The sequence below is a fragment of the Trachinotus anak genome, unplaced genomic scaffold (genome assembly GCF_046630095.1).
Source record: "Trachinotus anak isolate AG129_WGS33_773 ecotype Australia unplaced genomic scaffold, CSIRO_AGI_Tana_v1 ptg000003l, whole genome shotgun sequence".
NCBI classification, from domain to species: Eukaryota; Metazoa; Chordata; class Actinopteri; order Carangiformes; family Carangidae; genus Trachinotus; species Trachinotus anak.
The window spans coordinates 22,694,280-22,718,475 of record NW_027273854.1 but is presented as its reverse complement, the minus strand read 5'-3'; the positions used below and the strand labels follow the sequence as shown (position 1 = coordinate 22,718,475).

At 43.9% G+C, this 24,196-nt stretch overlaps 1 protein-coding gene across 26 annotated transcripts in view; it reads right to left on the bottom strand.

The window, feature by feature from the left end:
- The window catches only part of nfixb (nuclear factor I/Xb), a 175,189-nt gene that overhangs the window by 81,401 nt on the left and 69,592 nt on the right, over positions 1–24,196 (bottom strand). For 13 of the 26 annotated variants that reach the window (XM_071474626.1, XM_071474635.1, XM_071474629.1 and 10 more), the window contains one exon: positions 23,183–23,714. In XM_071474626.1, the coding sequence (XP_071330727.1) occupies positions 23,183–23,714 (532 nt within the window). Of the gene's footprint in view, positions 1–20,148; positions 20,242–20,271; positions 22,223–23,182; positions 23,715–24,196 lie in introns of those variants that run through there. The other 13 variants (XM_071474611.1, XM_071474612.1, XM_071474613.1 and 10 more) reach the window with 2 other exon arrangements.

The window sequence follows — 24,196 nt, the reverse complement described above, 5'->3', positions numbered from 1 at the left end:
CATACACTCTGCTACAGTTTAGATGGCTATATTGTACTTTTTACTCCACTACATGTATTTGACAGCTGCAGACCCCCTAGATTTATGTTATGTTGCATAGGTTGTGACCCTTTGGAGGGGGCCCTATTCCTACATGGGTACCACTGGACTGCACTACCAATAACTGTGTTATATATATATATATATATATATATATATATATATATATATATATATATATAAAGTAATTAAAACTAGCTTCACCACCAGCTAATAGTAAAATACTATTACTACTACCATTGATGCATCAGTATTAACAATCTAATGTCATAACAATGCATCAGTCACAGGGACAAATTTTCTTTACTGGTACTTTTACTTTTGATACTTTAAACACATTCAGCTGGTAATACTTAGTGCTTTAATTGAAGCAGGATTGCATTACTTTTACTTGTAATTAAGTGTTTGTTCATTGTTGTTATGCTGCTTTTACTTAAGTTATGGTGACGAATATTTCTTCCACCAGTGGAGAAAGCCGATGAAGAGAAGAAGAGACAGAAGCCAGCCACCTACTGAGCTGCGTCCCTGTTTGTAGTTTCTCTGCACAATCTGAAAAACACCACTTTCTGCAGCCAAAGAATAAAAACAGATCATTAGTGTCGGCTGACTAACACAAGAGCTGGGCTGGAGTGGAAAAGAGGGAAGGGGTGAGAGTTATTCTTGACGGTATACGATAGTGATGATGTTATTGCACTGAGGGCTTAGGTAGTGGGAGGGGGAAGAGGGTGGATGGGGGGATGGGTGGGGGTGGTTGTAGGCACTTAGTCCTTCATTTCCTGTGAAGGCAGGCTAGAATTCAGCCATGTGCTGCAAATGTTTCACAAACAACTGCTGGCCATATTGGTGATCACAACTGGCAACATTCCTCAACTGGGTTGATTTGGGTTTGACACTCAACAGATTGAGCTGTGTGAGTCTGTGTGTGCTCACCATCGCACATGTTCTAACTGTCATACCAGTCATCTGCTCCGAGCTCTCTGCATACACTGGGCACACACATAACGCACACAGAGACACACACACACACACACACGCACACAGTGAAATATTGACACAAGCTGCTGGGAGCCTGGCTATTTTGTGCAGCAAAATGCAGGAAAGGCCTCGTCTTTCAATCATTCAAATCTTGGCCTCCCTGGTTCTGTTTTGGTTAATGTCTCTGCTGCTTTCGATGGCCTGAATGCGTAACACATGCTGAACGTGTGCGCTCATGCAAGGCAATCTGGATCAAGGCATCACATGTTATTATGCATGCATCAAGTTTGCAGGGGCCTGGGATGATGATGATGATGATGATGATGATGATGATGATGATGATGTAAGGTCTACAGGATTTAGAGGAAACAGGTCCTCAGCTTGGACCTCCAGATTATCAGTTTCTCTATAAATGCAGGCCCTGGAGAATCTCCCAGCGACCTATAATGACAGACACCATGAATTCTGAAGTCAATGAGCCTAACAAATGTTAACAATGCAGCCCCTCTCGCTGTCGCCCCCTTTTCAGCCCCCAACCGCCAGGACCATTGTAGCAATTAGTATAATGAATGTGGTTTTGCTGGTAGGTAATCACATACTATATGGCGCAGCCCCCTCTCTCCACATACAGGCGCTCGGCTATGAATGCTTTGGTTTCATTACAGTCCTCCCCTCAAAAAAAAAAAAAAAAACTCTCACTCCCACTTGCTTTCCCTCTCTCTCTCTTTCTCTTCCTTGCAAGCTCGCCTCCTAACTCCTACACCCTTCCTTTCCGCTTCGTTCAAATCTAAACAAAAGACACATCTGGTCTGTCTCTTACCCCCCTTTTCTCCCCTCTTGCTTTCTTTCTCTTTAACTCCCTCCTTGTTTCTACTCCGAGTCTTTTTCAACTGTTTCTATCAGCATAAGAGCAGCACTTTGTTGGTGGGAAGAGCTGGGTGAAGGAGCTTTGTTAGAGGGTCAACCACTCGACTTAAGACTGTCGCTGGAGTCCGGCTCTCTGTGAAAGACGACCACTGTATCCCACAACCTCATGTACACAAACATCTAACTGACTGTCCGCTGATCTGCCACTGTAGAGCTCTCAAAACTTAAAGTATCCAACAGTAGCAAATTAGAACAAACTTTTCTGTCTCATGTACACCCACAGCCTGTCAGATGAACTCAAGTACTCCTCATTAACACAACACTTACCACATTCCAGATGTGCTCATGTGAATGCATATAACCCAATTAGTGAATTGAGTGAATTTTGTAAAAGAAACATTATTACAATATTTTTATTTCATACAATTGAGCTGTCAATATTTTGGTCAGTGTGGTCAAGGTTGCATTCATACTACTATTTTATCCATACTTTTAACTAACCATTTCAAATGTTCATCCATTACCTCTAATTATGTATTTTAGCCTTTTAGCCAAAACCTTTAAAGGTCCCATATTGTACAAAGTGAGATGTCAATGTCTTTTTTCATTATACATCTATATTATTACTGTGAAAGTATCAAAGTGCTCAGTCCACAGAGAAATGCACACAGCCTGTAATCACGAACTGAACTTCAAAATGAGCCGCCAGGGCTTCTGTAACTTTGTGATGTCACAACAAAGTAGTTACTGCTCGCAGTCACGCCCACCTGGACCCACCATCCAGTCTTGCAGGATTTGGTTTCTCTGATTGTTTACCAGCAATCTGCTATATTTTTATGTTGGATCACTCAGAAAACAGTCAGCCAATCAGAAGAGAGGCTCAGATCCTCTCTTCTGATTGGCTCACTGAGCTCTGGGGAGCTCCAGAGAGAAGCCTGAGAGAGGAGATGTAAAACTACACTGAGATGGTTTTTGGTTCTTAAAACCACAACTATATCTTCTGATGGAGATCAACACTTCAAATACAACAATGGAGAAGTGTAAAATATGGGACCTTTAACTGCTCAGTCTTTTCTGCTCATTTGCTTAGTTCACACACATTTGTAATTGCAACAACTGTAACAGCTGACTCAATATGTGGATATATCTGTTTTAAGCAAATCATAGATTATTTGAGATGCTCAACAATCATTCCACGTACCTCCTGGCATTTGCAGGAGTATCCACAAGGGAATCACTAAACCACAGGATTTTCTACACCCTCCTGCCGATGAAGCAAACGGTGCAGAAAGCAACAGAAAAGTGGAACTTCAGCACCGGCTACATCTGTTCAAACTGTGTCACAAGCAGAAACGGGAGCATGTTGCTGCTCAAATTTAGAACTATTGATTATCTTCTCAAAAGATAACCTCCTCCATCCGTTGTGCTTAGTCAGGGCCCTCGGGGAGTCTCCAGTCTCCACCAAGCCCACTGATACCGTCTCTCTCACACACACACACACACACAACTAGACTGGAAAGTATGCAGAGCAAGTGTAAAAAAAGTGCATTGTCATCGGTATGTGGGTGATTATTGTTTGTCCACAGATGTGCATACACATGTGCATTTTTAGGTGTTTGGGTGTAGAAATTGGTATCCATGTATGTGTGATCACAAACTCTTCATCCCCATAATTACATACCAAATATTACATCCACCTCATGGTTAACTGATCAAGCTGTCTACCTGCCCTTCACAACAGGGTCATAGGGGTCAGCATGACTCACAAACTGCCTCACTTTTGCTCCGTGAGCTGAACTTCCAGCAAACATCTGGACCCAAGGTGCTGTTGTCAAACAGCAATCCTCCTCTTCTCCCTTTTTTTTTTTTTTTTTTTTTTTTTTGCTTTGTCTCTCATTTTTCTTAACCTTATATCTCTCTTTTTCTCTCGCTCTTCCCAGCTCCATTTCTCTTGATTTCTCCCTCCCTCGGTTTTATATAGAAAAACATTCCTGGTGTTCTACTCGGCTCCAGTGAAACCTGGTGCTTATTTTCAGTGCCCTAAATTGATAGCAAATGTGAAGACAGATCCCTCCTCTCGTTCACTTCTCCCTCCCTCCCTCCATTCCTCCTCCACCACCACCCCCACCCCCACTCCCCTCCACCTCCTCCTTTTTTGGCATTAACAGTGAGGATACGTGGAACATTTTCGTGACCATATTGAACCCTGGGGTTTTATGTTTTTGAAGGTGTTCTCCGTTTTATTCAACTGCATGTGTTTTTGTTGAATTTCTGAGGAGAGAAAGTCTACAGCCTGAGAGTCTCCTTGAGTGCAAGACTGAGTCATAGACTTTTTGTTTTTCAATAAGCCCCCCCACTGCACCGTGGAAACCAAACCTGGTTAGCCTCAGCTGTCTTTACCCATAATTCAACAATCCCTGTGTGTTTGTTTTCTCTTTTTGCCTCTCTCTCCCCCCTTCGCTCTGTTTCCCTGACTCTGTAAGTGAAACCCTAACTGCTCCCTTCATTTTGATGCAGCCAACTGAGTTCTGCTGGACCAAAATGCCCTATTGTTATGGATGTGTGCCGTGGAGAGAAACTGAGCCTCATGGATCGACCTTCTGTGGGTGAAGCTTATAATGGTTTTGATTAGAAAATGGGGGAAGAAAACCCAGTCAGCTCCTTGTGAAGTCTGTTTTTGTTTCAAAATGCAAACCTTTGGACTTTGTGGGCGAAGGCGAAGGTGCAGCCTGTAACTTTCATCAGACAATCTTGAAAACGAAACCTTTAAAATGTCGCAATTATGTTTGGTTTCTTTTCTTTTCTTGCCATGTATGCAGACAAACGAAGCAGCTAGCCACATGGAAGACAACCTAACACCCAACTCGGCTCATGTTGTCAGTAGTCACCGCTCACTATGAGTCATCTGTTCATCAGCCAATCATGTGACTGCAGTAATTTATGTCCCATTGATTGCTGCAACAGTACTGCTGCTGCAGCCTGTCATCATCAGCCAGCACAGCACAGCCAAGAAGGGACTCACTGTATTGTGCAAAAAGAAGTATTAACTTCCTTAAGTAAAGATAAAGTTTGTGTTTCCCCTTTAAGTATCTCAAATAGATAAATATCCATTTTGATGAACTGACAGCTGCTGTCTGAGACATGAGATCTGGTGTGGTTAAAGGTCCAGTATTTACACTTCTCCTGTGTTTTATTTGAAGTGTTGATCTCCATCAGAAGATATATTTGTGGCTTTAAGAACCAAAAAACATCTCAATGCAGTTTCACATCTCCTCTCTCAGGCATCTCTGTGGAGCTCTAGCAACAACAGGACAGTTAACCAATCAGAAGAGAGACTCAGAACCTCTATTCTGATTGGCTGACTGTTTTCTGAGTGATCCAATATAAATATATCAGATTTCAGGCAAACACTCAGAGAAACCAAATCCTTCAAGGTTGGCTGGTGGGTCCAGGTGGGCGGGGCTTTGGGGCATGGCTGAGAGCAGCGACTGCTTTGTTGTGACATCACAAAGTTACAAAAGTCCTGACGGCTCGTTTTAAGGCTCGGTTTCTTAATACAGGCTGTGTGCATTTCTCTGTGGACTGAGGCTTTGATACTTTCACAGTATTAACATAGACGTATAATGAAAATCATTGTTTTGGTTTACAACCCGAACACTGTTGGTAGCTTATTTGAGCAAACAAGCTCAAACATGCCGCAATCTACCTGCTCTACTGGAAATTATTGACACTTTGACTCTCTGTGGGCTGCCCATGTTGTTCTATATCTTCCAGACATGACTGAAGCTTATGGTTGCTTCAGGACCTATAGCTACAGGATGGTAGTAAGTTAGCTGGTGGTTGCTGAGCTCTGCACGGATGGAGAGCCAGGCCTGCCTGTTTGTATTGGCCAACTTTCAGCATTCCACATGTCTTTGTGATTTTCAGCTCCCTGACCTCAGGAGACTCTCCACGCTACTGTAAGTTATACTCACACCAGGAGCACAGATGGATCAGGAAGAAACTCTGAGATTCTATTGGTGCTTGGCTACTTTCTAAACGCACATGTAATGAAACATACTGGCTTCAAATCTGAAATATGAGCTGATGATTCCGGTAAATTTTCTAAAATGGTCACTGACATTGAAGTCAAGTCTGCTGTAATTTGAGGTATGGGAAATTACTGCACTGGAAATAAAAGAAAATAAGCTATTATGTTATTCCTGAAAATATGCCTTCAGTACACCTACTGAGGATCACCTACTTTTCCTTATATAAGTAAATAAAATAAATCAATTAACACAGTTGTGCTCAAATACCTCAGATGTGACAATGAGTGCACCTCAAAATGAGGACCACAGTTGCAGTTATCAATGCCTGCACAGTGGAGAGGAGAATATGGAAGCAGTGTGTTGAAATTCCCCACTGGTGCTCCAAGTGGAACAGTAAGTCAGGGCCAGAGGGCTACTATGTGTCAGTGAGCCTGCAATGACCCATGTGTGCTGTATCTTTTGCTCCAACGCATTGTTAGCAGGGCTAGTCATGGGGCTTTCAAAGCAAATGAGGTTAGGAGCTAACAAAGTTAGAGGTGCTAATTACAGACTCATGCTAACTGCCTGGTCAGGGGAAGGGAAAGGGGAACGGCCTGATTCCATCTCACTCCAGCTGCATCTGTATCTGAGTGTACGGTGTCTGTTTAATTTCTAACCAAATGTGACACGTGACTGTGCAAGCAGGTACCACCACTGTATACTGGCATTACAGTGTCAATGTCACCTTGCCCTCCTGTTCCACATTCCACATACATCAAACTGTGTGTGTGTGTGTGTGTGATAAGCAGTTTAAGGTGAGCAATGCGACAAAGACAAAGAGAGGATGTGGCAAGTTTAGAAAACCCCTTGAAATGAGGAGATGATCCATGCACAAGATTAGGAGGAGGTGCAGAGGTGATTAGGATGAGAGAAGGGAGGGAGGAGGGTGTTCATAGCCAAATTAAGGAACAAGTAGCGCCTTGGGGCTGATCTAAACAGGATTTACCTGTTGCTGTCCCGAGGTTACTCGCTTCACTTATTTACCCAACACTGCCACAGGGCCCAAACTCCTAAAACCCTTGTTAATTAAGGTGTGATCATGCAAAACATTCTGCATGTGTGTGTGAGTGCAGATACACACACTCACAACCTCTATCTCCTTGCACGTTTCTCTCTCCACTTCATCGAATTATCTGACACTGTCACCTTAAATCTGCATCCCATGAGTTCCCATAAACACAAAGTTAATTTCCTAAATATTCTCAAATATATATGTTACAGTGCCTCTCCTACAGAGAGGTCTCTGCACGAGCAGCATAAACCCAGTCATCCCATACTTGCCTGAGGACTGGAGCTCTATTCAATCAGTATTCAACGTCAGTCAATAGAATAATAAATTATGACCTACAGTAAACAAAGCATAATGTCATCAATCCTCAAAGCAAAATAGAAGTGTGACAGGTGGAAAGGTGGTGGAGCGAAAGCAAATGTCATGAAAGCCCCAGGTTAAACAAGTCTTTTTGAATTTACATATTACATATAAAGCTACACAGTCATCAGTGGGTCATATTGGGATGTCACCCTGCAGTCACCAACCCTATTATTTCAAAACCAAACACAATAACTGTCAACCACAACCAACAAAGCTGGGAAGAACGCCTGGACCTGCTCTATCTTCCATTTTATACCCAGCTGTGTGCTGCTGCACCCCCCCCGACCTCTATGCACCCCCACTCCCACCCCTTATATCATTCCTTTTAAAAAAAAAAAAAAAGAAAAAAAAAATACTCCTATATCCGCCATTTGCCCTGGGGACGTGTGTCAGGATGGTTTACACACTAAAAACAAACAGGCGTCCCATTGCAACAGCAAGAGAAATGGATGTGGGTTTGGACGAGGTGGGAGAGACGGAGGGAGGAGGGACGGGTTTGGAAAGAAGGAGGGACAGAGGCAGGAGCAGGGCACACATGAAGGACAGAAAGAGAGAAGCAGGGACGGAGGGCGCAGCATAGAGCGAGAGAGTGAAAGTTTTCATAAAATGACAATAATAAGAGGCCTCAGTGCCACCCAGTGACCACATCAAGGCTTCTGTAATGACAGGCTGTGCAGAACACATGTCCGCCTGAGTGAGGGAGTGTGTTTGTGTGTGTGTGTGTGTTTGTGCGTGATGCGTGTGCGCCCTTCTGTCAATGCTAAAAAATGGCTTAGTTAACCAAGTAATAATATTCTCAGCATGGAAACATGCACAGTACATCATACATATCACAAAGCAACACTCGACAGACACACAGTCTACACATGCAGCCTTTAATTTAGACTGTACTACGCTCTCCACTCACTCAGGCCATGTAGATATATGCGTACTTCATTGTTTGTAGTACAAAATAAAACCTCAGTCACTTACATTGTAGGCTAAGACAGGGGTCCACAACCTGTTTAGCTTGTGACCTCTTAAAATAAAGCAACATCTCCTGGTGTCTCAGGTTATGGTCTCAATGGAAATGAGTGTGATGAGTGATTTTCTGCCTCAGATTGTTTCATGCAAAGGATTTTAGAGGCTTTTTTATTTGCTATCAATTTAATCAACTGTTGTTCGCCAAAAACCTTCAGGCTTTGACCCCCAGGTTGGGGGCCGCTTCTACCACCCACTCACTTCACTGTCAACAGTGAAGTGAGAGGGGTGCTTTTAACGGACATGAGTTCAACTTTTTTTTCTTCTTTTAAAAGTTACACAGTCTCAAGTTAATGCAAACCAGCAGTCACAGCAGGGGTTTTCCATCACTTCTCAAAGGCAACATTAGCTGTGATGTCACTGATTTGGGTGGAGCCAGACGCTTAACATGCTTGAAAGTCTCTGCATATAGGAACAGCTCAGCAGCAGTTTTCAAACTCGTGTAGTCCACTGTGGATTTAACATTTGCCAGCATTATATTCAAGCCAATAACTACAATTTTGCATTAGCCAGGGCTGAAAAATACTTGCAGAGGTAAAGGGCCTGTGTTAAGCTTTCTTCCTTGCATGCAAGGGTTAATGGGCTTTCACTATGAATGGATGCTACTTCACTTCCTCTCCATAGTATCTTTGAGCAGATGCCCTCACACCAAATGTCATAGAGATGGCTTACGCAGCTGGAATTTATGTTCAGGACAAGTGGTTCATAAAGACAAAATAAACAGGCGCTTAAAAGGAACAGTTGAGATATAGTCCAAGCAAAACCTGAGGATTTCCAAAATAAAATCACAAAGTTTCACCCCTGCGTGTGATAAACAGTGTGTGTAAGACATGACTGTTTACGAGACCAGACCTGGACAAAGAAAGCCAGACAGGCAGCAGTGGAGCGATGCAGGGACCTGAGCCCAAGGAGAGAAAATCCTGTTCTTTTTCACAAACACCTTGTAGAAAAAAAGAAGGAGCCTGACCACAAAAGAGGCTCTGTGCTTGAGGCTATTTCAGTTAAGAGTTCTAGCCAGGACAGATCCACTGAGAGCACAAGTGAGATGGAAAAAGAGAAAGAGAAAAGGGAGCTTTATTTGGTTAACAACTTCCACGAATCAGTATGGGGGAAGAATGTGTGTAATTTGGCTCTGTTTGTTTTGCATTAGGACATAAAATATGTCGGGACAGCTTCATCACACATCTAAAGCCCAGAGAAAAGGAGATGGGCAAAAGTCTAGAAGGGGGGAACCGCAATTTTTTGTAAGTTGGGTTTTGGGTTGCATATCAGATGTGTCTCACTGGGACGCCGGCTTCGGCAAAGCATGGTGAAAAATGTGAGCCTACTCCCACGAAAAATGTTGCAGTGCCAAAGCAACAGCTTCAATCAACATCAATCAACAGTTACAGCAAACTATTTGGCAAGGAGATAATGATGTACAGCAGTTGCTCCCAACCTATTGTGTTAGAATTACCCCACAGCCCTGTCAGATGAACTGAAATACTCTTCTATCACCACAACACATTTATTTCACCATTCATCCATAACATTTAGCTTTTTAGCATTTATCCATTGGTTTTAGTTGACTGTTTCAACGATTTATTCATTACATTTAGCAAACAATTTAAACTTTATCAATTACTTTTAGCTGTTTTACCATTTATATATTACTCTTAACACTTACATCAAACATTTATCCATTACTAGTTGTTACAATGTATCCATTATATTTTTAGCTAATTCTTTCAAATGTTTATCCCTTACTTTTAGTTATATTTAAACGATCTGTCCATTACTTTAAGCTAACTATTTCAGCCAATTATCCACTACTTTTAGCTAACTGTTTTAGCCACTTATTCATCACTTTAAGCTAAGTATTTTAGCTATTTTCTATTACTTTAAGTTAACTGTTTTAGCCATTCATCCACTACTTTTAGCTAACTGTTTAAACCATTTATTCATCACTTTAAGCTAACTATTTTAGCCATTTACCCACTACCTTTCAGCTAACTGTTCAGCCATTTATCCATCACTTTAAACTAACTATTAAGCCATTTACCTATTACTTTTAATTAACTGTTTCTTCTCTGCTTGCTCAATAACTACTTTTCATGCACTTTCAACACAGGGTGTTCGGGTAGCTGACTCAATATGTGGACGTAACCTTTTTAAGTATCTTGGATACCCGAACTGAAGGCCGTTTTGTGTCTAACACTCATGCTGATATATTGAATGTGACATTGGTCGTGCAGGGTAAACAGTATATCAGTATATTCTTAGAAGATTTTATGCATACTGGCGCTTGAGTTCGCTTGCGAGACTGTGAAACAGCAGCTCTCTGTGTAAGCCATCCTTAGTTTACTGGGGTAATCATGGCTCTTATCATAAGGATTTCCCTATGTAGCTGCCAGGATTGTGTAGTTTGAATCTATGCCCAAAGACAAAATCTTTCAGTCCATCAGATGGGGGGAAAAAAAAATTCTAAGCATGTATCAAAAACAGAAAACTTGGCCTTGGAGTAATCACATTAGCCTGTGTGTTTAGGTCCTGGTGGAGGAAAACGACCCTGGATTGAGGCACTGGGGATAATGGGACCATTCCTGATGCCTTTCGGTGTGAATGGTATCTCGTTAGGGTCAGTTTTACAGCCAGGCTGGAAGGGAAAGTAAACTCGGATGAATAGAAGAGAAACTAACAGAAAAAGAGCAGGCGGAAAAAAAAGCAGGGATCGTGAGATGCTCTGAGGGCCAAAACCACAGATAAAAATCTAACCGCAGAATGAAGGCCAGATTGCTCTAATTCACTGTCATCTCAAGTATTTTTTTTCTGCATGGAGAAGCAGTGGGACATGGAGAGTGGCAGACAGAACCCCTATACTCCCTCCTTCTCGTCCTGTCCTCCCACACCCACTCCTCTCCTCCATTCAGATTTACTGCTCTTAAATTGTTTGCCCTCTGCTTTTAATGGCCATCTCTAGATCATCAGCTCTTAAAATAAACACTGAGGCTTGAATTACCTTCTCTATCACCATCCCACTGAAGCAGAACACACTCGCAGGCACTGTGCCTCGCCGCGCTCTTCTCTTTCTGTCTTTAGGTTAATTCTCTGTGTGCGCTCCCCTGTATGTTTGGGTTGCTGGAGGAGCGCCCTGCATTAAAGCTGAGCAGCAGAAGAATGGAAACTTAAGTAGGGCTCAGAAGCAGGGTGGTCTGCACCTAATAATACACCAATCAAATGTTACCACAGGAGGGCAAATAGCTCAGTAGATCAGTTCCATTGCTGCTGCTCCATGTGGGATGCCAGAGACAGTGAAAATGAGTGTAATTGTAATATTCATCATCCGCAACCCCCCAATTTGCTGATAATTTCTGAGCGGAACAGGATTTTGATGAAAATTGAAGAGTAAATATTATATGATTTTAGAACTTTTACTCTGACAGACTGCACCCAGTCAAGCACCAGTGAGGTAGACCCAGTTGGGGCCTGGTCTCCAAGCCCTGCGGACCCCACAGGCTAATCCCAGCTCCCATGTCTGCCACAGGACAGCTGGGTCATACTGTATCAGTGCATGTACATTTTAGTGCAAGTTTGCCTGCAAATGTGGCAGCTTCTCTTCATGTGTACATACAAAGCCCGCAGGCATCAGGTGTGAAGGGGGGGTTCAGGTGTCGGGTGAGTGTGGAGAGGACACTCATGTGCTCTGCTGCAGACGGCGTTTGTTGTCACTCAGCCTGGCTCTATAGCGCACATGAGCATATGCACGGAGGCGCACACACACACACACACACACACACACACACACACACACACACACACACACACACACTTACATACATACACAAATAACACTTAAAAAACACACTTCACACACTTAACTCTTACAGAGTTAGAGAGAGCCACTGGGGATGTGGGCTTAATCTTTTAAGAGGAAAAGCAGATTGCAGTTGAATGAAAGAGGGAAGAGATGCAGGCTCATGTTTATGAATGATAACAATTCAGCTGCACAGCTCACATGCAACACTTGTATTAATATGTGAATACAGAGTATGTATTCTGTAGTTAACGTTTGGGGTCTAGGCTATGACCTCGACATTCCCTATAACAAAACTTTAAGACTGCAGAGAGAGAGAGATTGGTGAGTGATGATAACAAATCCATACCCTCCTTCACAGGAGGCCACAGGTGGACGCAGGAGTGGACCAGCAACAGATAATGAAATAGAACAAAGGAAGATGAGCATGGTGGCTTAAATAGACTGTCAATGTGATTTAATTAACCCATCACAACTGTCACTCCTTTATTTTAGTGTTTTACTTCACTCTGACTTGTTCGGGTCTCTGAGACCCTGAGGCCTGTTCAGCTGTTAAGGTTAGGCTGTGTGTCTGTCTGGGCGTGGTTACCCACTTCCTTCTCCCTCCAACCCACCTGAGCACCTGCTACTCATCAGCTAATCAACTCTTCAATCAACCACAGCTCTTCCCTTCAGTCTTAACTGGATCGTTAGTCCAACAATGTGGTGTAAACGCTGTGGCCAAGTTCCTAGTTAGAGTTTTTAACCAGTATTTACCTTGTGTTTGCCTGAACCCTGTTAATCCTGTATTTGTCTCCTGCGCCTCAGGTTCTTCATTCCAGTCTCTCCTGCTTCCTGCCTCGTCCAGCTCAGCGCTCGCCTGCAGTTCCAGTTTGGATCACTGCTTCAACTTGCCTATCCCACTCTGCCATCATCTCCCACTGCCTGCTTTGCTCTGCCATTCCTGCTTCATCAGCCCTCCCTGCTCCGCCAAACCAGCTACAACCACCTGCCTCGCTCCTCCGACAATCAGGCCTCCGCCTGCACAAGCCTAAGATAAAAGTGCCTTTGTACTTAACATTAGCAGCTCGAAAAACACATGTAACCTTGTTTTAGCAGCTCGATACTTCATCACCTTTGCTTAGAAATGATTTAGATCCGATGTCATGTGTCAGAGATCTGCTACAGGAAATTACACATTACTTCTGTGTGGGCTCTCAGAGACCACACAACCTGGTTAAATATAAGCTTTATGGCCACGATTGATGTTGAAAGTAGTTCTTATGTAGCATTTCCCTCCTAAATCCCAAATAAGCGTGGTTTGTTGAGCCCTGACTGGAAGTTAGACCTCACTGGAGTCTCACTGACCCCAAACACAATCACTATGGAGGACAATAGGTTGTATATTATTTCTTTGTCTGGAGGATATATTTCTTCATGCAGAGTCCACCTAACATACAGAACATGAAACACTTATTTAGTGTAATAACATTGCCCTATAGTCGTTCCTGTACTTGTCACCTTCATCTAATGCCTGTGCTCAGCGTGGTCACTTCAATACTTTTTTCCATCCAGGTATTAATAAGGCCAGGAAACATAAATACATTTACAGGAAGAAAAACTTTCAAACAGCAGTGTGGTCTATGAGACCTCAGATAATGAGAAGGTAAAACTAAATAAGGGTTAAAGGAGTCTTTCAAATCACAGGCTCCCCTGCTTTTTTTAATTATAAATGATATCTGAGCTGCTGTCTCACAGGGCACTTAGAGCTTCTCAGAGGACTGAACTCATTTGTAACCCCCCTGGACTGAACTCAGCAGAACAAAATGTGTGAATAACATTAAGGGAATCTGCTCTAAAATTACAGTTTGACATTTTCATATGTCTCACTTGGTCCTCGTCCAATGACAAGTGTTTTATATATCCAGAAACAGAATATCTTAACACCAAGAAAATCTAATACCTTTTTTCTTCTTTTTTTTTTTTAAAGCTGACACAAGTATGTGGCAGCTACCTGGACATGATGTTACTACTGAGTCTGCTGTTGTGTAAAGCCGTGCTGTATGTGCTTATCCATGTGCATGAGTGTGGGGATGCCCGCTATAGACTGAAAGTGATCTGAGTGGATTCCTCTGGCAGAGCTCTGCGCTCTGGTTGCCCACACAGTGGGCCGGAGCGCCACGGAAACGGCCCAGCACTGCACGGCCACTCAGCGTGCCAACCAGGCCAGTCGCTGACACTCCTTGGATATCACCCAGGAAAGGTACACTGAGAGGAAAAAAAAAGCTACGTGGCCATGGCAACTCTATTCATTGGCCTTCCTGGACAGTTAGTTAATGCTCTGATACTGTGAGTCAACACACTGAAGTTCTTTAAGGCCATTAATGTATAAAATGTAGACAACTAAAATGTAATATTGGACATGTGTTATTCTGATAAATAAATCCACACAATATAATTTCATAAACTTCTCCCACCTTAATCTCCCTCATATCCTCATCGCTCACCAGGGAGGGAGGAAAGAATCTCTGTTGTTTTCCTATCTTCTATGAAATTTATGCGTCGGAGCTGCCAATAAGAATTCAAATGAGTCTGAAATTATAGACGAGAGAGTTGAGCGCTGACAGTTGACGGGTATAATGAGAATGTTACCATCCAAAATTATGCTTGTGAAATGGAGCTGGCTGTCCGTATGAAAGGCAAACAGACGGAGAAAGTGAGTGAACGTGTCAGGTGATTCAGTGAGTTTTTTTGAGCGGGCGCCCGGAGCTGGACGCCGCCCTCACCCTGGAGAGAGTCTTCAGAGGAAGCATGAAGTCGTGGGAGGCCTGAAGGAAGAGGGATGAACTATGAAATAGAAATGTGAGATCAGAGATATGTGAAGGTGTGCTGCTGAAAAATGAGCTGTGATTGAAGCTTTTATTTTGTGCTAAATATGAAATCCTCGTCGTTAAGGGTGTCTATCACCATAAACTCAGCCATGTTGAGTCAACAAAGAGTAATTTTTTTTTCTTACTTTGGTCGCCAAGGTCTTCTGTGCAACGCTTTAATTGACTTCAAGTGATTCCTTAAGTATAAGACAAAAATAAAGAAAAAACCTTCAATAAGAAAACTTCAGGGTGTTTTGAGCAACTGCTTTTATTTTAATGAAATCTTAACTCAGACTTAAAAGAAAATCTTAACTTAAGGTCTTTTATGCAATACTTTAACTTACTTTAAGTGATTCCTTAGGTATAAGACTAAGATAAAGAAAAAACCTTCAATACTTAAGTGGAGATTTTAAGGAAACTTTAATGAGAAGAATTCATGGTGTTTATTATTTTAAGGAAATCTTAACTCAGACTTTATAGAAAATCTTAAACTTGAGGTCTTTTGTGCAACCGGCCCCTGGACTTAAATGTAGTTATTGTTAAAAAGCTACAGATTCTGTCAAATGTTTTGATGTGAGAGCAGAGCTGTAAACGACAGCGCTCAGAGGTGATGTGAGGAGGGACAAGAAAAACATGCAGCGCAGTCTGTCTCCTTTATTCTCCCCAACGCCTCGCTCACAGTGTAAATCCCTCTCTTCATTTCTTTGTCCCCACGTTAAGTGCCACGTTTACTGTTCAGCTGCTCTGAGACATTGAAACTTTATTTATTTACCCGTTCCCCATTAATTAAAACATTTGCGTGAACACAGAAGCTAGATCACCTTAGCGCCTAGTTGACACCCGCCTTCCCCCTGACTGTTGACTCTCAGGACGCAGGAGTTTGGGGGGGGGGGCTGCATTTTGAAGTGATGATAACAGAGGAGAGACACCCAGGTGCACTCGGAGATGCTCGACAACACTTGCCGGGATTTCTGAACTCGGTGACACCAACTTATCTGAATACATCACGCAGACAAATTAATTAGTACAAGTTATTAGTATGGAGCGGCTGAAATCTGCCACTGAAACAAGCAGAAAACAAAGTAAGAATAAAGGATGGATAAGTCTGGAGTGTAGCTTACAGTCAGTAGCTTTATTCCATACTGTGCTCAGCAGTGGGAACTGGACCCCCACCCCTGCAACCTCATATATTCACTCTGTTATTTCAGGGAACAAAAGCGGAGCTCTCAAGGCCATGGGTGGATCCATGAAAGGAAGAAAGGAGTCCTGCTCCTGGTCCTGGCTGAATAGGGGCCTTTCACACTTAGAGAGGCCTGTTTACTCTCCCTCAATAATGGCTCTAATTTTCTGATCATTATTGAGTAATTCCATCCACCCCCACACCCAGCGTTTAATGCTCTCTCCCATCACTCACAGGGCCCCCAGGTCTGATGCACAAGACATGTTCTTCAAGACGAGTTCCTCTAAACCTGTGAGTCTGTGATCCGGACTACCACTTCCTGCTCTGCCCGCACAAGATTATAAAATTATATTCACCTAGAAGCAGGAATCATTCATTCAGAATTATTAATTTGCCAGTGTGGAGTGTTTTTTTTCCCTCCACATGTGGAATCATTCTGGGCTCTGATTGGAGAGGAGCTGCGCTTTATCCTCCATTTTGTTTTGGACCTGAATCCACAGCAGCACCATCACACCGAGTAACAATATTCGCTCTGCTAGAAGCCGGTGGAAAATATTTTGGAGGAAGGCAAAAAAAAAAAAAAAAAAAAAAAAAAAGAACACATCTGGGAACATGATAGCCATTTCATTCAATGTGGCAACACACTGGCGACAAAATAAGACCTAAGTTTAAACGTGGCGCAGCTCTCTGCTCCTGGCAACCCGCTGTGAGAAAGCATCCACAGGAGTGGTGGCGGCGGCGGCGGCGGCGGCAGCAGGGGCGTGAGGGGACGTGCAGAGGGGAAGAAGTGTTAAGCGAAAACAGGGATATGGGGGGAAAAATGTTAAAATGAGAGAGAAAGAAAAAGGATCAGAAGGAGAGAAGTTGGCAGAGACCGTGTGTCGGTTTGAAAAGCTGGCACCTTCTAAACAGAGCTGCAGCTCCGGGTGCCAAATGCTGCCAACCAGCCCCACTAGCCTGAATATCTGCCCTCCCTCTCTCTTTGTTTTCAGCATGGCATTTTGCATCATCTTTATTCTACGCTTTTCTTTTTACTTTATATCAGCGCTCAATATCATCCTACCAGCAGTGACTGACATTTATTAGCATTAAACGAGAGGGTAAATAAGGCAGAGAGGAAATTAAAGGGAGATATTTATTCATCTATTCATTATTAGTGTTCATTTCAAGGATTTCATTTGGGTTGTTTTTTATGTAAGAGGATTTTGTTTGTGCATAATTGCTCATTTTTGAGTTTGGTTTTTAAATAAGAATCCTCAGAGAGAGAGAGAGAGAGAGAGCGAGAGAGAGAGAGAGAGAGAGATTGGGTATCTGTCCGCGGCGGCGTCGCGGCGTTCCGTCCCGTTTTTCCGTATGGAAAGAGCTGTCCCAATTACAGGGCGGTCTCCCCGTGCTCTGCTCCACTGGACCGAGGGAACGAGGCGCGAGGCGGACCGATCAGAATCTGTGCTGCTGGGAACCCGGCCCAGGGAAAAAAAAAAAAAAAAAAAAAAAAAAAGACGTTCTCCTCTCCTCTGCTCTGCTCTCCTCCTGCTCTTTGCCCCTCGGCTCAGGCAGCTGAGGAGCCAGGCCGCCCCTCCTGCGCCGGGGTACGTATGTTTTTAGGGGGACAGACAGATTTCAGGCCTGGCGCCTGTACAGAGGAAGAGAGGAGCGGTCACGCAGATTCTCACACTGGAACGAGACAGTGTCGCAGACCAAAAATAATACACAGAGAAACCAGGGGGAAAATGTGCATGTTATTTTGTGTTCCCGTTGTTTTCTTCTTGAAATCTTTTCAGGAAAATAAATACATGAATTTTATTACATGTATTCATTTTATTCATTCACGTTTTTATGCATAATCTCGATGAGAAGATTTGTGTTATAATGGAGGAAGAAAAACCTGCAGCAGAATTTGAAACAGTGAGCAGAGTTGAGCTGAATTGCTAGAAGAGACACCAGAACATTTATTTATTAACCTTAATTACACAAATAATTAAAAATCACTGTACAGTGAAATTAGGAAATAAAGCTAATCCATGCTGCCCACAATAGGCACTTTCTGGTACAAGGAATTTTTCTATTTGCAAAGCTAAGATCTGACCTTTGTTTCAAAATGAGACCTAATTCAATCATATACTCAGTCTTTTGTGTTGTTTTCCAGTTTTAGTCACTAAACTGGATAATTACAGTGAAAAAGAAGCGGGCTGGCCTGCTACCAAACCCACACAGCCTCTCTCTCAGCGCCCCGACCTATAGAGCGGTGGAAAGTTGCGAGGGGTCGGCGGAGGGAGGTCAGACGACCGGGGCCGAGTGTCAGTGGAACGGTTTGCGCCTTTTCACTCGTTTATTTGGAAGCTTGATCGTGTGTTTACCAGCGATTCCTTACACTCCTGCACACACACACTGCTCTGCTTTTCTCTTTCCCTCCTTCTACCACACACACACACACTGCAAAAAAGCAAATGGAAAAACTGGGGTGTCTGAAAACGGGCCAAGCCGGGGCTGTTGGAGGCCCCTACGCCTCGATGCATATTAAAGCAGCACAGTGTCACTGACGCTGTCCCGTCATGAGAGGAGGAGGAGGAGGAGGAGGGTGGGGGTTGGGGTGGGGTGGGGGGCTCGTCGAAGCTCAAACTTTATTGGGCACATTATTTCAAATGACAACAAAGCGTAAGGAAGTTTCCGTTGAAAGTGTCGCACCAGCAGTGTTTTTCACACCAGATGAATGTGGCTCCCTCAGCGCCGACACTCTCTGTCTCTCTGTCGGCCCCAGATTACGGACCGGTGCCAGAACACTGGAGCACAATCCTGCTCCCCGTCCAGAAAGTTGCGCTCTGCACAGACACACTCCGCCGAGGAGAAGAAGAAGAAGAGACCAAGAGAGATTTCATTTTTGAAATCATTACGATTCTTTCTTCTTCTGCAAACACGCGGCAACCGAGGGGACGACATGACCCGACTCGACCCGACTGTCCAGAAGTGTTACTGCTGCTGCAATCACCTGCTCTCACTGCACACACAACAGGGCCACATTGTGTAGCCTCTACACACCATCACACACACACACCCACATTTATATGTTGGTGTGGAAAGAAAAAAAAAATCCCACTCTGTCCTGTTTGGTCTCTTCTTCATTATGTAACTGCATCTGATAACGTTACCTCCTTTTGAAGCTCAGGATATTGGGCAAAGCAGATAAGATGTGTGTGATGGATTAGTGTGACGTGAAGGCGTTAAGTCTCTCAGTCTGGCCGTCTGTCTCCCTGTCGATCCCTCTCTTTGTTCGCCTCCGGTAAAAGATATTCTCAGAATCATTGCACAGAGACACATTGATGGGTAAATGAACATCTTAGGTTCACGGCCGCACCATGGAGATATGGGGTAGTCTGACACACACACACACACGCACGCACATGCACGAAACGCACACATGCAGTTGGCTTGCGGGCCTGGCCCGGGCACCTCTCTCTGGTCTGCCTGTCTCCGGCGCGCAGAGCAGATATGGAGGCTGCGCTCTCAGAGACATCTTTTTATCATAACAGCTCGAGTAATGAAAGCCGTATGAGGCAGCTCGCGCTCCAAACATGACTAATGCTGGAGCAGTGCGGCTTCGTCAGACCGACAAATATGGAACACGTCGCTCACAAAAACATGACCTGATCTTCAGGGGTCTCGGAGGTGGAGGGAGGCCCAGAGCGCCCGAGTGCCGAGCCAGACATGTGATCAAAGATGTGATCAGACGCCCCCCCCCCCCCACCCCCCACCCCCCCCCCCCACCCCCCCCCACCTTCATCTCAGGCTATCTCTCTCACTTCCTCCACATCCCTGAACCATTATCATCATCATCATCATCATCAGATGCAGCAGAGTCAGTGAAAAGAAAATGAATCACTTTCTGATCAGTCCACAACAAGTGTGTGTGTGTGTGTGTGTGTGTGTGTGTATGCAGCCAGGTAGTTGTCAAAAGAAAATGATCAGGCTCTTTCTGGTGGAGGAACCTTGCTTTGCAGCTGCAGAGCAGAAGTGCAGATCTGAGTACAGCTGCTTTGATGTGTCCCAGCTCTCACTGCCCCGCCTGGACGGGCCCAAGTCTATAATTGGACAAAAGCAGAGACACATACTGTACTGTAGGGAAGCAGAAACAGAGGAGGGGGTTAGTGTGTGTGTGTGTGTGTGTGTGTGTGTATATCTCCTGTTCTGTCAATCAAGCTGTTTGAAAGCAGAGCCCCCCTCCTCTCCTCCCCTCCCTCCTCCTGCAGCTGGTGACGGTGACATCAATGGGACGAGAGAACTGAAACGCAGCGGTGGGGACGAGGCGGGTGAGACGGCTGCGGTCCAATCATCAGGCCTGGCAACTGATAGCTTCCGCAAGACACAGACACCCTGGAATGGGGAGCTAAGAATAAAACTGTAATGCTGCCACCCCAAAGGTTAGAATGGAGCCACTGTCTGTCTGTCCTCTGTAAACTCTGGTTAACCCCGCCACTGCCTCCTGGAAAACAGAGCAATCTGAGCCTGCGAAGGTGGATGTGTTTTTGTTTTTTTTTAAATTTTACTTATTTCCTAATGTTCTCTCTGTTCTTTTGTAGTCGTGTGTGCAAGGTGCTGCACAGACGGCTTTTGAGGTGGCCGTGGAAAAGCTGCGCAGGATCAGGAGAGGAAACCGTCTCCCTCCCACAGCAGAGGATGTTTGACTATTTTAGACACAAGCACAAAAATGAACAACACTTAATTTACGATCCAGCAAAAGCTTGTCCGATTTAAAGAAAAATAAAAGAAAAGGTTTACGGTCAGTTAAAGCTCCCTGAAAAACAGCAACGATATCTGAAACAGACTCATGTAAGCATGATCATATATGTACAAAAGGAAAACCAAATGTGATGCACAGAACCAGAGAGATGAAGGCGAGCTGAGTGTGTGTGTGTGTACGGGGGTGAGTAGCTGCTGGATTCTGGCACGGAGTTAAAAAAAAGGCTTTACTCCGAGGGGCACCAGGCTGCGCTGGGAGCTAATCTGAGCCGCGGTTCGCCACGGCGCATTGTGGAACAGGAAGAGGCGCTCACGGAGGCCCCGCAAACTCAAGCAGAGTTACACACTGGGCTGAAAGGAGCCTGGCATGGGGCACTGTCACAGAGGAACGCTGCACCTCCCTGCCAAGGAGAAGAATTAAGGCCCTGTAACTGTATGCCAGTCTGTGGTAAGAGAACCCAGCATAACAGTAAAGGGCAGAGGAGGGGTCTGTAGCTGTGTGTGTGTGTGTGTGTGTGTGTGTGTGTGTGTGTGATCAGTGTTTACACCTGACTCCACCTGCAAACACCTGGATCATGGAAACAGACAACTGGAGAGCAACTACAAATAAACTCAATGACCAAAAGGCAAAATAAATGACATATACATATAAAACTGCAAATGAAAACAGCTAAAAGTGTCATCACATTACATCTGACACATCGACACAATAGCTGGATTTTAATTTGTTATATATTCCACTACATTACTCCAGCGGGTCACATACAGGACACAGCAGATTTCAAGCATCTCCAGATATGAGTGTTATTATTTAACTGGATTAAAGACACACTTTCACATCTGTAGTCTTTCCGTGCAGATGAAGCTGTGGTGAAAGTGAATCATTTGTAATGAGTAACAGTTCTGCTCTCCACTGCAGCCATACCCCAGTAATTATGATACGCTTAATAAAGAATTTAATTCCTTTAAATGACTAAAATAAAATGTAATGTTCCTGTTTTGACACCAGGAGATGTGTTTATTTATTTCTTTTTTAATTTCTTTTATTACAAAAGCAATAAAACATAGTTAATATTGTTATATTATTATATTTATTTAGAATTAATATTATACTATTGCCATTTAATAACACAATGAATCATTCTTGCCGGAATTAAGTACAAAATAGAATTAAGCAAATATCTTTTTTTTTTCCTTTGAGCGTCTCCCGCTGTAAAACGAGTGAATATTCCAACTGTTAGATTTCACAGTGTGGATCACTGCCCTCACAGAAGACTTCATGTAGGTCTGTAAACACAGCACACTGCAACGTTTTCACCACCTCTACTTTAACTCCGCCATCGCAGCAGGAAACATGTGTCGCATATGGAAAAATAAAACAGAGGCAGAGCCACGCTGTCACAACCAGAAAAGTCTCAGCTTGTGTGTGTGTCTGTGTGTGTCTGTGTGTGTTCAGTACAATCAGACAAACAACGAAAGGAGAGCTCCTGAGTGTTCCCACTTGTGTATGTGTGTGTTTGTGTGTGTGTGTGTGCGTGCAGAGTGGCGTTAGGCTGAGGTGGCTGCGGCTGCAGACCGGCTGACTCTCACTGCCTCCTGAACTATCTGGGACTGGGCCAGCTGTCACTGCGCTCTCCAGACCACCACACACACACACACACACACACACACACACACACACACACACACACACACACACACACACACACACCAAAGAATCCACAGACACACACACACACACACACACACACCACACTGCTACTAATACACACCAATCTCGCAATAACATACACATGGATTACAGACACATGACAAACCGCCTCGCACACGCACACGTAGGCACATGCGTGCACACGCAGATAAACAGGTTTGCAGATGCTTTTGTTTACAGATGGCACCGGAAAACATGCACATTTGGATTTAGACAAATTTGCACACAAATACTTGAACAAATGTACCACTGCAAACATATCTCTAGGTAAACAGAGGTTTTAAGCCCGACTGTCAAATTCTGCGAATCTCTTTAAAGCAGATAGAAACATCGATCTGGAAAACATTTCTTTTTTTTTTTAAAGATTATAAAGCGCAGACTGTCCCTTTAAATGTCAAAGCTGGGTCGTTATCTCAGTCCTGACTGTGTTTATCGAAGCCTTGGCATCGGCTCAGCTTGGTACATAGTAAAGGGCAGGGTCTAATCTGTGTGACTCACATGCCAAAGTGTGTGTGACACATCACATGTTGACCTGTGTGTGTGTGTGTGTGTGTGTGTGTGTGTCCACATACCTGGTGAGTGGACGAAGTAGGCCAGGTAGAGGTCCAGCTCCTTGACCGTCACTCCAATGTGGTGCGGCTGGACACACAGGCCGTGGTTGGAGCACTGGGGCGACTTGACCAGCCGCTCCCCGTCCGTGCTCTCCAGGGGGCTGCCCTTGAACAGGATGACCATCACCAGGTCCAGCCGCCACACCTTGTCAGCCTGGCGGAGGCAGTCGATGCGGCGGATCTTACCCTTCTGGTCGGGGTTGGACAGCACGCAGCAGGGGGGCTTCTTCCCCGTGATGGTGAGCACAAAGTCCTCGCGGAACTCGGGCCGGATGTCCTTGCGGAGCTTGGCGAGCAGGCGCGAGGCCCACTTCTGCTTGATCTCTGGCTTCTCCCCCAGCAGCTCGTCCTTCACCGCGCGCTCTTCGTCCTTGGTCATCCTCTTTTCGTGCTTCTTGAAGTACTTGCGCTTACGGGCCTGCAGGTTGAACCAGGTGTACGAGAAGGCACGGACATGGGGGAGGAGGGCCTCAATGAAGGGATGAAATTCATCCTGATGAGAGAGAGACGGACATGGTGTTAGGAGGCTGAAAAAGGGCTTTTATTTTGAAAGAGAGCATGCAAATCTTTAACATGAAATTTTCAATGAAAAAGAAGCCATAGGGTAATAAAATGAAATAAGAGAATTTAGGATAATACAGTGATTATATTGTAGTTGTTAATGTTATTAAAATGATCATAATTACATGTTAATTTAAAATGTAATATAATTTAACAGTTTACTAGAATAATCAAATTCAAAAAAGCAATTTAAATAAATATTCTAAACAAAAATAAAATATTTCATCATCATTACCATTCAGATCAAATATGAATAAACATGCAGCAATAAAAAGTAAAATTAATCTTAACTGTAAGATGCAAATGTGCAACGCAAAGCCTCCTTTTTCATAAATAAACACAAAGACAACAAATACAAAAAAAACAAAAAAAACAAAACATGAATTCAAATCCAAAAGCGACTGAAAAGCTGAG